The sequence below is a fragment of the Tympanuchus pallidicinctus genome, unplaced genomic scaffold (assembly GCF_026119805.1).
Source record: "Tympanuchus pallidicinctus isolate F22 unplaced genomic scaffold, pur_lepc_1.0 scaffold4, whole genome shotgun sequence".
Classification (NCBI taxonomy): domain Eukaryota; kingdom Metazoa; phylum Chordata; class Aves; order Galliformes; family Phasianidae; genus Tympanuchus; species Tympanuchus pallidicinctus.
The window spans coordinates 49,809,997-49,826,023 of record NW_026294758.1 but is presented as its reverse complement, the minus strand read 5'-3'; the positions used below and the strand labels follow the sequence as shown (position 1 = coordinate 49,826,023).

The 16,027-nt window shown below is 41.8% G+C and overlaps 1 protein-coding gene across 1 annotated transcript; it reads right to left on the bottom strand.

Annotated features, from left to right (window-relative positions):
- Positions 1–27: 27 nt before the first annotated feature.
- Positions 28–15,218, bottom strand: HEXB (hexosaminidase subunit beta). The gene is made up of 14 exons (XM_052700436.1): positions 14,873–15,218; positions 14,622–14,773; positions 11,920–11,985; positions 11,120–11,166; positions 10,812–10,922; positions 8,663–8,764; positions 8,208–8,337; positions 6,300–6,480; positions 4,595–4,681; positions 3,929–4,001; positions 3,106–3,280; positions 2,239–2,329; positions 1,926–2,030; positions 28–220 (listed from the first exon to the last, which is right to left on the bottom strand). Exons 1-14 carry the CDS (start codon positions 15,163–15,165, stop codon positions 157–159), a joined length of 1,677 nt encoding a protein of 558 aa, XP_052556396.1. The 5' UTR covers positions 15,166–15,218; the 3' UTR covers positions 28–156.
- Positions 15,219–16,027: the final 809 nt, after the last annotated feature.

Genomic DNA, 16,027 nt, shown 5'->3' with positions numbered 1-16,027 from the left:
AAAAAAAAAAAAAGGCCTACTCCATCAAGCACGTGAAATATCTTTATTTTAAAAGTGAAAATGTTTTTGGTTCAACAGTCAAACCACATGTGCTCATCTACACATCTTTGCACCTCAGAGGCACTTCAGGTTGCTGAACGGAGGTGTCCAAAGCAGTCACTGCCATCTTGCTTCATGGGGACAATAGCCAACAAAAAGAGGCTCAGCTGCTATGCCCCTGCTGTTAAAATAAAGTCAAATATGTATGAATAAATCAAATAATGGGCTAGTGGTTTAGGAAGGAACAAAGATAAGGGCAGCCAGTTTTAATCTGCTTTATGTAAACAAAATGGGCTGCCTACTTAGAGAGTGGAAAAAGCGCTCTATTCTGTAGATTGCATTTTGGTTACTAAGCCAGATACAGTAATCTTGTTTCAGTTGAACCTACCAGAATACTAGAAAATGAGTTAAAACGCCAAACTTCAGGGCTGGTGGTCTTGCTCTTCTGTAAAATCTGTTGCTTTTAAGGTAAGTGATGAATATGAAAACACAAGACAGTTAACACTGCACATTCTCCTCTCAGGCTAATATTTCCTTCACATGCAGCTCTGATTATGTTCATTCTACTTATCACTACAGGAAGCTGAGTTCAGATCTGAATGGAAACTGGTTTTATAGTACAATTTCTGTAGCAGTAACCTTTCCCTTAGATTAGAAGAGCTATTGTTCTTCCACTGACCGTGATCTAGCTGTTAGAAAGTTTCTCCCTGCCCCTTCACTCTCTGCCTGGTAATCTGATACATACATCCAGCCAGAGCTGTTTTATTTGGAAAGGCTTCTGAGCCTGCTGAAACCACCTGTCTGCATATACATATTCCACGCACAAGAACAGTATCAGGGACATATTTGCACACTTCCTAAATTTTTGTAACAGTTCAATTAATAAAATCAGTGCTTTGGGGTTCAAACAGAAGTCAAAAAAACTCATGGAAGGTCCAATGAAAGGCAGTGTAACTGCAGACAGAAGGAATGATCATTTAACCAATGGAAATGGGATGGTTACTCTACTGTCCTTCTAGCTTAAAGCCTACATAAAAGCAGTACTTTTAAGGAGGACATGTCCTTAAAGCAAAGTTGTTGGTTGTTTTTTATTCACCATGAGCTTATGTGCCAACAAAGCACATGCTGAGGTACCCACAGAAATCTGAAGAGAGTGCTTGAATTTTGGGTGCTGACTGCAATTGCCATGTATCCTGTCCTTTAAAAACCTGATCTGTAAATACCTCAAAATCCTTTCTCTCATGGGTGGAATTTTCTTTGGTTTGTCATAGAGTACTATAAAACTAGCTGGCATGCTCATTCTTGCTGTAGATCAGTTGCAGCAACATTTGAGCAATCAAACTGCTTTCTGGCTGCGTACTTTTAGAAGTGAGTCGCACTGAAACTTAAGACCAGATTCACCCCTTCACTTTCTACATTAAGGCAATACTTGAAAGAACAGGTCATTCAAGCCCACCTCTCATGCAAGAAGCTCCATTTGATTATCTCCGGTAACAATTAATTCTTTCCAATAACTAAAAAAATCAGCCTATTTTTTCTCCTGTCTGTGTACTCCTCCCATGTGCCCTTTAATATCCTTCATAGTCTGAAATAGGTCAGTCATGGAGTATGCTTTTTCTTCAGAAGAAAGCAGAACAGAGATAAGTTCTAGCATTTCAGTAAAGAAGGGTCATGATTTTGAGAATGTTATCTGCAAGAATCTTTTGAACTCCTGTCTTAATGTAACTGTTTTTTCCATTCTGAGGGAACACTTGGGATGGTATTTATGTGATCAGATGAGTCTGCTAGCTTTCATTCATTTTGGAGCCAGCAAATTAAGCCTGTACTTTAACTCCACTGGCTCTACGGCATGAGAGCCACAGGCTTACTGGAACCACTGATCTTACCTGAGCATGCGGCATCGATGGTTGGACAGTCTTCTATAGGCATCCTGCAAGTTGGTCACATTTTTGCTGCTCCAGAGTCTTTCCCCTACAGCACTTGCCCGAGGCCTGTGAAGATAAACTAAGTTTTAGAGGAGATACAGGCTACAACCAAGAATGGATAAAAGTTTTAAACACCAGGTCTTTTACCAGGAGCATCAATTTGTAAAGCTGCTTAGGATCAGTACAGAACTCTAGCACTGTTACCACAAACATACAATACTGTTTGATTAATTCATGCTCCTTGTAGCTTTCTAAAATATAAAGAAGTTCATACCATAATCTTGGTGTGAGGTTTGTGGCATCCACATATTCTCCCCACAGGCAAGCTTCTCCACCTATTAAGAGCCTTTTCTGTTTTTCAGATCCTGTATTCAAAGCAGAAAGTAAGAATTTCTATTTGTCCAGGACATGGACATGTATCACAATTATTTTCTTCTTCAATACTCAGGACTGCTGTTCAGCTGTTACTTACTTTTTATCAAATTACATATCTGTCCTGAGCACAAACAGTATTTTGGTAGTAGAATATAAGAATGACTAGCCCATTTTCCTGGAGAACACATCTCCTTTCTGCGGCAGAAAAGATTATAACTTTTATTTTCCGTTGTTTAGACACTCTTCAGGGATTCAAATTTTCATTCAAACTGTTCCCTCTACTACACACAGAACGTTTCTTGAAGAAGCTATGGAACTCTGAAGTTCTCCCTAACACTTTGCATAGGAAATGGCAAAAGTTCTGATTATCAGCTTCAGCCAGAGGGAGAGAATATACCTTTTTCTTTAACAGTCTAACTTTCTATGAAGTTGCTTCAAAATGCAAGTTCCTTGTCCACCATCAGCTGTTTTGTGTTGTTCCTAAAGCATGACACATCTGTTCATGCCGTCCAGCTTCCCGTCTCACACATGCACCAGTGCCACATGTTGGAGGAACTAATGCTTTTCCATTTGAGAAATGGGAAGTTGTAATTGTTTTTTTCACTTGCTTGTCAGCCACAACTCTGGAAAATGCTCAAGACCTTTGCCTATAGAGTATTTGATCATACCAACTGCACGCATCTCTAAATAGCCTTATCTATTCAATTTATGCCTTCTTATGAACCAAATACATTCACGCACATCATACATAAAAAAAGTAACAAACCAGGGAAGTTCAGTGGTTCAACACGGTAGTATTTTGTCCAGTCTTGTCCATAGCTAATGTAGTCCAAATACCAGGGAGCTGCCAGGATAGCAGTAAACCCTGCTCTAGTGACACGGCTCAGTTCGTGTGCATAGTTATTTGCCATCCACACTTCAACTACAGTGTCTGGTTTCAGCTAGAAGGGAAAAATAAAAATAATTTCAAAAAAATCAACATGAAAGATAATCCTAATTACTGTTGACAGGAAAAAAAAACTTGGAGGGGGGCATTTTGCTTCAAAAAGGAGAGCACTGGAAACTAACTTTTGGCACTGTTTTCTTTCCTAGACAGTCTAAACTAATAATCTGTTAGTTTTAAACACAGTTCACACTAGAGAGAAGTACAGATTGTAGACAGTCTGTTCCCTGAGATGGCTCCTACATGCCATCATACCAGTTAACTGATAACTTCAAAAAGCTGAGCACCTGGTGTTACTAGTCTAGGTGTGCTGTTACCTGGGAAAACTTCAAGTATATAAGAAGGCAGAGAAACTTTTCTATTCTTTACTCATGAAGTAAATATCGCTCTACATTAAGCGATATTATCTACTCTTACCTTGAAGAAAGTGCAGCAATGCTGCTGTTCTTGTTTCACCTATTTTATCTACTAGATAAATGGTAATAACAGGTTAGGCTCCACACCTGTGTGGACTTACTGGTATTGTCCACAGATTTCCTTTAAACACTTAAAGGACACAACCAAAACTACTTAATTGTCTATCTGGGAATCCACCCATGATATTGTGTTGTTTTATGAGAGCATCCTATTTACTTTTCCATCTTACCTCTGCATTGTTATCAAACACTTCCTGCCAGACCATGTATCCTTTGTTATAGGAGGAAACAATATCCAAAATCCTAGGATTTAGAAATAAGATCATGCCTGTGAACTTCAAGCAACTCAAATGCAGACACCCAATGCAGCAGTATTTCCTACTCTAATGCATACTGTGCCTTTTCATTCCTACGGGACCAAAAGAAGCCAGACTTCTCTCACTTTGGCCTTCAAGAACATACTTATAAGGAAATAAGGAAGTACATTAACATAGACTTCAGTACAGAACTACCAGTAACTCAGAAAGATGTTGAAATGTATGCCACTTAAAAATCAATAAACGTCTGCAAAAACCTTTTGATTTTCTCTCCCCACCTTGTCTACTGACATTTCAGTACACCCAGCTTAAAGATACCCAATACATTCAGAGTGTGTTTAGAACGAGCCTACGTATCCTTGTTGTGTCCCACATTTTAAAGATGTAAACTCTATATTCTTTGTAAAAAACAGAAAAGAAACTGGGATGTGCCCCCATGCATTGAAGTTTTTGAAATTTTTAAAATATTATTATATATGCAATATAATACAGTCTAAAATATTACATATCTGCACCCTGACATCCCCCTCAGACAGCAGGTGTGAAAAGCTGGGGAGAAATTAAAAATTAAGCACATACTTCTGAACATAGTATGATTCCAGTTTAGCATAGTCAATGCCAAATCCTTGCTTCTTCATGAAATCTTTCACTTCAGGGTTAGATTTCCTTAAACAGAAAAAAAATAAATCAGAAGAATTATTTTTTGTTTGTTTTAAGCCTGATTTCCTAATTAGATTTATCCACACAAAGTATATTAACAGATGCCTTAGACATGTCACAGCCTCAAAAGCACAACAGAGCAGAAGTAGCAGAATAATACGATTTAGGTATTTTGAAACCAAATTTAATCATGATTTGAAACAAAGCCAATAGCCCTAATTCTCTGGAAAGCTACTGGAGTAGCTGCCCTCAAGCAGCTTCTGGCAGGGTTCCTCAAGCTCCTAAGAGCCCTGGGGTTCCTGGTGCCTCTATCATGTTGTGGGAAAACTGCCAGCAGGTCCGGAAACTAAGCAACCAAAGAACACCAGGGTATCTGCAGGAGTTACATTAAGAATCAAACTTGAAAAGAACTCCCTTAAAGCAAACTAACACTTTGTACTGAAACATTTGACAGAAATTATCTCTACTTCAAAAATTAAAGCAAGTTCTGAGCGTTCAGATTTGTTTCTTCAAGAGAATCCACAAATACTAACAACGATCAATTTGAATGCTAATCCTATTACATCAGCTCTCAATTCTGTATTATTATTAGTTACTCCACCAGAAAGATTTAAAAATAGCCCAAATCCACAACTTGAAGAACTGTACTAATGTATGCAGTATTTGTAATGTAAGCACCCAAGAAGGTAGTACTGCAATTCTTAGCATTAACAGATTTTCCCCTGTATTCAGCACTGGTGAGGCCGCACCTCGAGTACTGTGTCCAGTTTTGGGCCCCTCACTGCAAGAAAGATATTGAGGCCCTGGAACGTGTTCAAAGGAGGGCGACAAAGCTGGTGAGGGGTCTGGAACACAGGCCATATGAGGAGAGGCTGAAGGAGCTGGGAATGTTCAGCCTGGAGAAGAGGAGGCTCAGGGGAGACCTCATTGCTCTCTATAACTTCCTGAAGGGAGGCTGTAGTGAGCTGGGGGTCGGCCTCTTCTCTCGTGTCATTAGTGATAGGACCAGGGGGAATGGCTTCAAGCTACGGCAGGGGAGATTCAGGCTGGACATTAGGAAGTATTACTTTTCGGAAAGGGTGGTCAGGCACTGGAACGGACTGCCCAGGGAGGTGGTGGAGTCACCGACCCTGGGGGTGTTCAAGGAAAGACTGGATGTTGTATTGAGGGACATGGTTTAGTAGGAGCTATTGGGAATAGGTGAACGGTTGGACTGGATGATCTTTTAGGTCTTTTCCAACCTTGGTGATTCTATGATTCTATGATTCTATGATTTTCTATAAGGCAGGTCTCAATGAAAAGGACTGGTTTTCCTTTAACACGAAGCACTTCAGCATTAATAATCTTCTATAGTGCTTAACTCCCCAAATTTTTCTCCCTTCTGAATGGTTAGTTTTCATAAAGAAATCCTTTAGGAGTATCCCAACATGCATGAAAAACAGATGGTCAGAGCAAAATTCCGTACAACTGTAACTTGCTTGTTGAAAATGCTCTGCCTATAAATTCTTACAGAAGCAGGAGCACAGAGTATCTTTGGGATAAGCAGAGAAAGCCATCTCACAGCTGATGGATTTAGGCAAGTTTAAGAGGCACTGGCTATTTATTTCTTGAACTGTGACCATACCAACAATCGAAGCTCACTTCATCTCCTCCCAGATGGATGTAGGCGTCAGGAAATACACCACTGATTTCTCTGAATAATGTAGCCATGAAGTCATAAGTTGAATTCAAAATGGGATTTACAGGTCCAAAGGATCCACTTGGTTGTTCTCCACTGTAACAAGGGGTGAGAAGATCTTTTTGACCTAATAGAAACAATTAATGGAGGATATTCAGTTCCATACGGGCTTGCTATCTCTGCTAACAGGAAGTAGTTCACTCATATTACAGAGGTTAATATTCATTACTGAAGTGCTCATCTATTCCATACAAAATTGAATAGAGACAAGCTGAAGCAGTTTTGCCCAAAGCTGAAGAACCCTCTAACTGAAAATGAAGACTCCAGCTTTTAAACTTCTGATTTAAAACACAAATTTATAGAACATACTCCACCACCTAGAAAGCAATTCCTGGATGACTACTTGAATAACAAAGCTTTAATAGATTTAGGAAATATGCCAATTAGAAGGAATCAGGGTTTGTGGTGAAAGAACAAGAGGAAATGGCTTCAAGCTTAAAAAGGATAGATTTAGGCTGAATACAAGAAAAAGTCTTTCACGGTGTTGGTGAGGCACTGGAATATGTTGCCCAGAGATGTGGTTGATGCTCCATCCCCGGAGGCTTTCAAGGCCAGACTGGATCAGTTGGCCCTGCACAACCTGATCCAGTTACACATGTCCTTGTTCACTGCAGGGGAGTTGGACTAGATGACCTTTAAATGCCCCTTCCAACTCTAAGGATTCTATGATCCCTATATTCAGTTTACATAATTGCAGCAGCACCTTCCCAGCTGCATGTTTTCTACTCCAAGCACATTCACCCAAGCAGAGTGCTAGTAATACACTGCTTCACCTGCTCCTCTTGCATGACTCTAGGTCTCCTTCCAATACTTTGAATTTAGATGTAGGGAAAGCACAGCTGTAGTTCTCAGGTTCATGAGCAAATCCAGCTTCAGTTATATTAAAAAGCTATCATACAAGAAACTATCAGGACCAGCTCATTAAAGACAAGTGAGCTGAATCCTGCTCTTCATGTGACTACAGGTCAGCTCAGCTACTTGTAGGCAAGCCACTAGCAAGCATCTGGATTTTGTTAATCACAGAATCATAGAATGGTTTGGGATGGAAGTGACCTTTAAGATCATCTAGTTTCAACCCCCTGCAGGGAGGGCAGGGACACCTCCCTCTAGACACAAGACTCATCCTGTAGCTAAAGGGACTAGAAAATGTATACTATTCTCCGTTTAGCCAAAAACTCTGCAGCTTAACAGCAGTCCATACATCTTGAATCAAGGCACAAGGTTTCCTGGTCTCTGAGTACATGTAATCACCGTAACTCTGGACTCTATCAAGAAAAATACTACCAGTTTGAAACCTAGAAAACAGAATAAAGCTTTGCTACCATTTGTACACCAGCAGATCGTGCCTTTAATAGTAAACAGAAATATCAGCTACTTTGAAAGAAAAAATATCTCCAGGGACTGCAGCTCACTGTTTCTAGCCTCTGCCTTATTACTCTAAACTCAAGATGACTGTATGGGGTGAAAACATCAATATGAAACCAAAGCAGATAGAATATACTTAGCCTTTGCATACACATCCAGCATAGGAAATGACTGCTCAGTTTCAGCTTCCTCCATTCACTTTCGCTTCTCTCACACCTAAGGTCTTGACCACTGCTGATTCTTCCCCTCGCTTACATCTTTCCAAATGCCTTTCAAAGTACTTCAAAAGCTGCTTTTAACAAGCCCACTCACTTTCATATTACATTAATACATAATATATATTATATAATATAAACATATCTAGTAGGAATATTATGCTGCACTTTACTCGTCACAATGTTTTAAGCATTAATACTTTCTCTGACATACCTTTTCCCCAGGACTGTGTGTGTCCTGGGGTATCAAACTCTGGGATAACTCTAATGCCTCTTAATCGGGCATACTCAATCACCAGGCGGACGTCAGTAGGAGTATAGATGTGGTTATAAGAGTAAGCCCCCTGTGAAGTGTACATATTTAGAGAAAGTTTACATACCGTTACACCATCACAGTTTTTAGTAGATAAGGGTTATTTATTTATTTACTTATACAAAGAAGTAAATTTGACTTTCCCTCCTTCTCTTCATCACTGATTCTGAAACAAAGGACCCTCGTCACGTTACATTCATTATTAATGCAAACATGCAAGTGATGGTGAAACTCCGTTTCACAATAGGCCAAGGGAGATATAATTAACCATTTATAGGTTCTTGTGTCTGCATTTAGTTTCCATGAAATATGCCAGGTTTCTGCCCTCCCACTGTATTCCAAAGATGTCTACTCACCTTGTTACTAAGCTCAGGAAAAGAAATACTCTGGTAAGGAAATGACTGATCATCTACTATATGCCAGTGGAGAACATTGAACTTGTTAAAAGCCATAGCATCCTGTAACAAATAATGCAAGAAAGTTCACTTAAGCATTTTACTCTCACAGAAAATCTATGCAAAAAAGATGGTCTTGCCCAGTATACCCTGCATGCCTAGCTCAATGACTAAATCAAAGCAAAATACCATTTTTCAACTTACAAGTAAACAGCTATAAATTCTTGTGAATTTTTTCCACTTTTCAGAGCATCTGGTTGATTGTCTTTAAGCAATCAGCTATTTCAGCTTATAGGAAAGCTTACATTTTTATACCTAAATACTTTGTACTTCAAAACTGAATACCTATTATTGATTACATCCTCATGTGACAATAACCTCCTCAGAATGCATTTCAAATGCAGGCAAAGTAAACTATGCATTTTTCAGTCAATATAGTATTAGTACTTCTATTTTGATAACTCTACATCATGAATATAAATGTAAACACATTTATTATAGAATCATAACTCCAGATGGGCACTTACACACATACTGTGGGCTACAGAGTTTATCAGAGTCACTGAACGTGCTGTATGCTGGAAGGAATTTGTACTCTTCTGGGACAAGTAATTGCAAAACAGTTGCTTCCAGTTGCTTGCACAATCCATCTTTTCCCCTCTTTTTTCACCCAAGCTGAATTTTCTGAACAACTGAATTATTGCTTGTCTTCATGCATCTCCACCAACTCACACCTTTCCACATAAAAATTACAAATCCTGATCCTCCCTCAACCTCTCCCTCCCGATGGTCAATGCCCTTCCTTGTGATACAGCACAGTAGTCAGACACAAACAGGAAATGTACTTAAACTGCTGCCTTAAGCATCTAATTACCACATGTCAGTGAAGGGATTACTGCTGCTTTTTATTAGGCTAGTCTGGATTCAAGCCACAAAGGAGGAAAAGCACACTTTTTCTTAAACTGGCAAAATGGCATAAAACATAGCTCTGAGGAAGTAGCTGAACCACAGACATAATTTAAGGGAAGAAAACGGAAGAGCAACAGTTACAGAAATTTAAAAAAATGAATAGAAACTCAAGTCTCAAAAGTTATACTTCAGGCATACATTTGCTCTTTCAGAAAAGACAACAAATATTGACACAGGAACTACCTGAGTAGCTGCAACATTCTTAGTTGTATGAGACTACCCACACAAACCTAATTGCTGAGCTTGGAATGATATGACAGGTAAAAACAAGTTGTAAATACTCATAGAGGGGCTAGCTCCAAGTGCAGTTCAAGGACGACCTCAGAAATAAAGGCTGGTTTTATCTGCACTATTTTTGCCCACCTAAGCCTGCTCTGCAAAGTTCTGGAACATAGAAGGGAAGTATCTAAGAAAAACTCATCCTGGAAAAACAGGACAAACAAGACAGGAAACTGCATATTCCCTCATTCAAAGACTCCTCCACTCCAACCAAACAAGACCTGCTACAAGTACTTTAAGAGAAAATATGGCAGTAGGAAGTAAGAAAACCCACAGCTTCTGGTGCTGAATTAAACAAAACTCTGACCTTCTCATCAAGTGAGAGCGAGAATACACATTTCTTACTCTTCATAAGGTCTTCACAGAAATTGTACTACCCTTTTTTTTTTTTTTTGAGAAGAAGTAGTGAAAAAAAATCAGCTCAGAATGAACATATTAGAATTTGCCTCTGTTTGTACTTCATTACTGAATCACCCTTATCAACTTAAGAATTGACTACACAGTTGTTTAAAAATCTGTAGTCTTACTGCAACCACTGGTAGTCGAATTACTGATTGCAGTGTCTTCCTATAATGCTTGCAAAACATGCCTCCAGGAAATATCTGTGCTGGTTATGCAGCAGCAAACACCGAAAACCCAAGGTGCACAAAATCACAGCCTCCTCAATGAACTGCAAACCACTCCATATGCCCACTCAATTCATATTCAGCACAGAATCTGTCCTCCACCTAGAAAAGTTCACCCTGTCCTTTCAGGTGTTAGCCAGGTTCTCATTTCACACCAAGATCAGTTGCTACCTACTTTAGAGAACAAAATATAACATGAAGTCTTCCTTATTAATGATATATGACAGTCTACTTACCAGGTTTGTGAGAATAGATTTCAATGGCAAATAGTGTCTTGAAGTGTCAAGTAAGATTCCTCTGTGCGCAAACCTTGGGAAGTCATAGATTTCAGATTCATTGATAAGAAACTACAAAATGAGATTTGAGAATTAGAATTCCCATTTTATGTTCATCATTACAAACATGAAGTACTTCTCAGTTTCCTAACACCTTTCCAAATTATTTTCTGAAAAAGCAGTTAATGAAACTTGCAGATCTACTGTTCCTTGAAAAACACCTAAGAATGTGGCTGTCTGTTATCAGATTGTGTTTTTAGTTAACTTACACTTCCATACTCATCCTCGTGAACCAACTGACTGAAGGTTTCCAAACCTGGAAAAAAATCAAAGAAAGGAATCTGGAGTACAACCCACTGTTATTCCTTAAAATTTCAGTTAAAACAGGACCCAAATTATTTACAGCAAGAAAGAATGCCTTATTACTGAGTTTCTTTCTTATTATCACATTCACCTTTGTTGCTCAAGCAATAAAGTTAACAAAGTATTGAAGAGAGAACAGTTCAAACTCTCCATTATACACAAGCACTGAATATTATTATCATGGCTCAGACATACCCAATTAATCTGTGACAGAATGATTGCAACAGAGAGTAAGGTAGGAATGTCTGGTGTTATCATGCATATATTCCTGTCATTTCTAGAACAGGTGAAGTTTGCAATTCAGCATTAAAAAATTTCTAATTTAAATACTGTCTAAGAAAAGCAGATTGAGACTTCAGCATCATGGTCTTCTTGATGATGGTGACCTGCACATTATTATTAGTGCAGAACAATCTGTTGACACTACAGATCAGAGAAATTTTTAGCACTCGGGATTTGGTTGGCCTGGCTGATTTAAGATAAAGCAAGCATGCAGTTCTGGTTTGCCACTGGGTCTGGGATAGAGCACACAGATTGAGGGAGTGTGCAGTGCATGTTCTGGTACTTTTAGGCCCTCAAGCCCAAGTCTGCCTCCCATGAAGGACTGAACGAGGGCAAGCCTCAGTGGTCAGCTGGTTCCTACTCTGCTATGCAGTCTGTACAAGCTTAGAACAAAAACAGCTCTGTATGGAAAGCATCAGCTTACCTCTTAAAGCTCCCCATACCTCGTCTGCTTTCAGTATAGCTACAGGCTCACTTACAGTTAAATGATCTAAAGGGAGGAAAAAAGAGTTATTCCTCAAGAAGGCAAGGATTGCTAAGATATTATCAGGCAGTAAGATATTCAAGATTCCTCCTCAGCCCTTTTTTTTTTTTTTACTTTTTCTTTGTAATTCAAACAAATGCTCTTTTTAATGGCGATACTATGCACATTTCTTTCATTTTTATATGTGCTCCTGGAATAATGCAAGCTCCCAGTCAGAAGCCACTGTTAATAAGATGCTAAAATAAAAATGGCTCTGAAAAATGACTATGTTAAATTTTGTACAGTGGCCAGACTACCAGCCTATTGTAGCTTAATTGATTTTTAGACACATTAAATGATGCTTTTGCATCTAGTAAGCAGGCAATGAGGTTGAGTAACTAAGCCAGACATAACCACAGAAATGCATTTCTCCTTTTACACTCATTTTAGATATTTTGTGCTTACAGATTACTTTTTTTTAAGCAATATTGCTTATAAAGGTCTAATTACAGAGTAACAAAAATGAAGATCAAGAAAGTATTTAATTTTCCATTTTAACCTAGAGATATTCCGTATGTATTGGAAGTTTAGGGAAAGAAACAGAGCATGGATACAATCTCTGTGTGTTTTTGGGGCTCTTTTTCTTGCTTTATTTTTTTCTTTTTGTGGTAAACTGTAGGCCAGTGAGTGATATGCTTCTGAGACAGCAACTGTTTTTCTCAACATTTATCTTAAATGAATGCAACACAACAAGTTTTGCAAGGATAAACTGAACCTTTTACACGAAAAGGTAACAAGTCAGCAGAGAGGAGGGCAGGTAACCTGTATTTTTATTATGTAGCTATACTCTCATCACAGAATCATAGAATGGCTTAGGTTAAAGATCATCTAGTTGCAACCCTCTGCCATGGGCAGGACTGTCACATACTAGATCATGTTGCCCAGGGTCCCATCCAGCCCAACCCTCAGGGACTGGGACATCCACAACCTCTCCGGGCAGCTTGTGCCAGTGCCTCACCACCTCTGAGTAAAAAATGTCTTCCTAACATCCTACCTAAATCTCCCCTCTTCTAATTTCAAGTCATTCTCCTTTGTCCTATTGGTATCAAATGTACATAAAGTCAGTTCTCCTCCTGTAAGCTCCCTCCAAGTACTCAAAAGCCTCAATAAGGTCTCCCTGGAGCCCTCTCTTTTCCAAGCCGAACAAGCCCAACTCCCTCAACCTTTCTTCAGAGAAAACATGCTCCATCACTGTGGTTATCTTCATGGCCCTCCTCTGGACCTGCAGCTCTGCATCCTTCCTGTACTGGGGACCAATCCCCTCCCTCTCCCTGCTGGCCATCTTTCCTTTGATGCATCCCAGGATACCAATGGCTTTCTGGGCTACAAGAACACTGCCTTTCATCCACCGGGACCCCTTAGTCTTTCTTTGCAGGTCTGTTCTCAGTGAGTTCTTCTCACACACTGTACTCATATTTGGGTATGCCTTTACCCAAGCGTATCACCTTGCACTTGGCCTTGATATAAACCTCACTAGATTCTCATGTGCCACCTCCCACACTATGAGATAACCATTGTCTAAACCATGCCATTTCTGTTTAGAAAAAAAAAACCAAACAGCTGCTCAATGCAGCAAGTGAATAATTTCCTTACTGAACAGAAAAACCAGCTTTCATTAAGAACTCAATTTTACACAGCTGTCCAAAGTTCAGCTAGTAGTAAAGCAATGTAATATCCTGACCACGATAAAAAAATTCCGAAGCATTAATGATTTTTCACAGAGGGTGGTGAAGCATTGGAACAGGTTGCCCAAGGAGGTTGTGGATGCCCCTTCCCTGGAGGCATTCAAGGCCAGGCTGGATGTGGCTCTGGGCAGCCTGGTCTGGCGGCTGGCGATCCTGCACATAGCAGGGGAGTTGAAACTACATGATCATTGAGGTCCTTTTCAACCCAGGTCACTCTATGATTCCAGGATTTTGCTGTTGTACCTCATTTACACAGAAATATGTGGCAAATCTGCACACTAAAATTGCACTGCTTCACTGCATGTACAGAAAGGACTAATTAAATTTAATATCAGTACATTTTTTAACAAGTCCAGTAGAATTAGTTCTGCTGCAGATGTATGACTTAAGATTAAAAGGATCTTTTGGGAAGGATCTGTATCCTGGATACCACATAACTGCATAGACTGTTACAGAAGATTACCTCAGAAGAGATCTAGGAGAGCTGAACGCACTGATTCCTGTGATAACCGATAAGAAACTTCTTTAGTGGTTAGGAGTTGATTTTAGAGTGTTTCTCCAATCTGGACATCAGCCATGGAGAATCAGGGCAGGACAAATCCAATGTAATCATGTCGCGTTTTTAATCCTGCCTTGTATGCACTGACAGAACAAAAACCCTGCAGGACGCAGGTGAAGCAGCTCAACTGCTTCTTCACCCAGCACTTCACGCTGAGGAGATCACAGACTATGCCACTGATTAATGTCACGACGTGGCACGGTCTCAATTTCACAACTAGTGACTAGGTGACTAGCTAAGAGCTGCCGTGTCCTCACGGGGCCTCCATGAGCCTATTATTTCCAGGGGGAAATAAAAATAAATCACCGTCTGACTTCTGCGCTGGCCGTTAAGCCTGACCACAACGCCGCGGTACTCACAGGCCTCGTTGGACGCGAGGTGTGGGAAGCTGTCACAGCCGGACTCCGGGGAGGCGATCACCACCTGCAGCTGCGACAGCTCCCCTTGCGCAGACGGCGACGCTCGGTGCGGCTTCCTCCAGCTGGAGCGTCCGAACATGTATTCGTAATACCTGCGGGGAGCGCGGAGCTCAGTGAGCCGCCGCCGCTCCAGGAGCCGGCCCGCGCGCCCGCCGCCCCTGCAGCCCCACCGCCCCGCCGCCTGCCCTCACCTGCGGAAGGCATCCTGCAGGAGGCCGCATGCCGGCCCCGCCGAGGAGCCGGCGCCGTGTACTACCTGGAAGCGCTCGGGGGCCAGCTGCAGCCGGAGACGGGACGTACGGAGCGACTGCGGCAGCGGCCACAGCGAGTCCTCGGGGACGGCGTCCGATTCCGTCCCCCGTTCGGACGGCGCCGGCTGCACGTCGGGAGGCGGCTCTCCGCGGCCGAAGCTGGCGCCTAGCAGCACGGCAGGCACGAGGAGCAACCCCGCGAGCAGCCCGGCTACTCCCATGGCTCTGCCCATAGCACTGCCGCCGGCGGAGGCCCCGCCGAGTGAGCCCGCCGCTCCGCCTCCGCCATCACGGGACCTCCGCGCGCCGCCCTCCGCACCGCCCAAGGGCGGGGTGCGCCGCGCCTCGCAGCGCCAACCGCCGTGCCTGGTCCGCGGGGCGTGGGGGTTCCGGGGGGTGCGGTACTAGGGGTTGCAGCCAGCGGCCAGCGTGGTTCGTGTGTGTGCAGGCGATTCCAGCGCTGCGAAGCAATCGTCTGTATTGCTAGAAAGCAATTTCAGCCTTTGCAGAAGCGGTTATAACTGCTGTGTGCAGAATGAAGTGTGTAAACCCAGGGAGGTTGTTGGATTTTCCTTCTGTGGAGACATTCAAGACCGGCCTGCACGTCCACCTGTGCAGCCTGCTGCAGGGGGCCTGCTTTGCAGGGGGATTGGACTCCACGGTCTCTAGAGGCCCCTTCCAGCCGCTACAATGCTGTGATTTGTGATTTTGTGAACTAGTATGCATTAGCAGCAGTCTGACATGGAACAATGTCTGCACTGACAGATCCCACTGTAAATTTTGGAAGTCGTGAGGTGTTTTGGAGGGCAAGCCACGTGCCTGGAAGCTGGAAATTCCAGTGGGAAGGCATTCTGTCGTGAAGGCACTGCTAATTAAATGGTTAACAAGAGCAGTGCATGCCAGTGCCCTTGCTCAGATGACACAGGACAGCAACAGGGAGCTCTCAGCTGCACGCTGCTCCTGTGGTGCCTCTGCCAGCAGTGCCTCTGCCAGCAGCACCCCTGCCAGCAGCACTCACCGTCATCCGTTCAGGAGACAGACACACATTCTGGATATGAGAAACAGAAGAAATGGGTTATGGAGAGGATGCTCTTG

Excerpts from the sequence above, each read along its gene's own strand:
- HEXB (XM_052700436.1), bottom strand. The coding sequence starts at position 15,165 with ATGGGCAGAGCCATGGGAGTAGCCGGGCTGCTCGCGGGGTTGCTCCTC. Across the intron at positions 11,167-11,919 it reads GGTATGGGGAGCTTTAAGAG|GTTTGGAAACCTTCAGTCAG; the intron begins GTAAGCTGATGC and ends ATTTTTTTCCAG. Across the intron at positions 3,281-3,928 it reads TGTTTGATAACAATGCAGAG|CTGAAACCAGACACTGTAGT; the intron begins GTAAGATGGAAA and ends TTTCCCTTCTAG.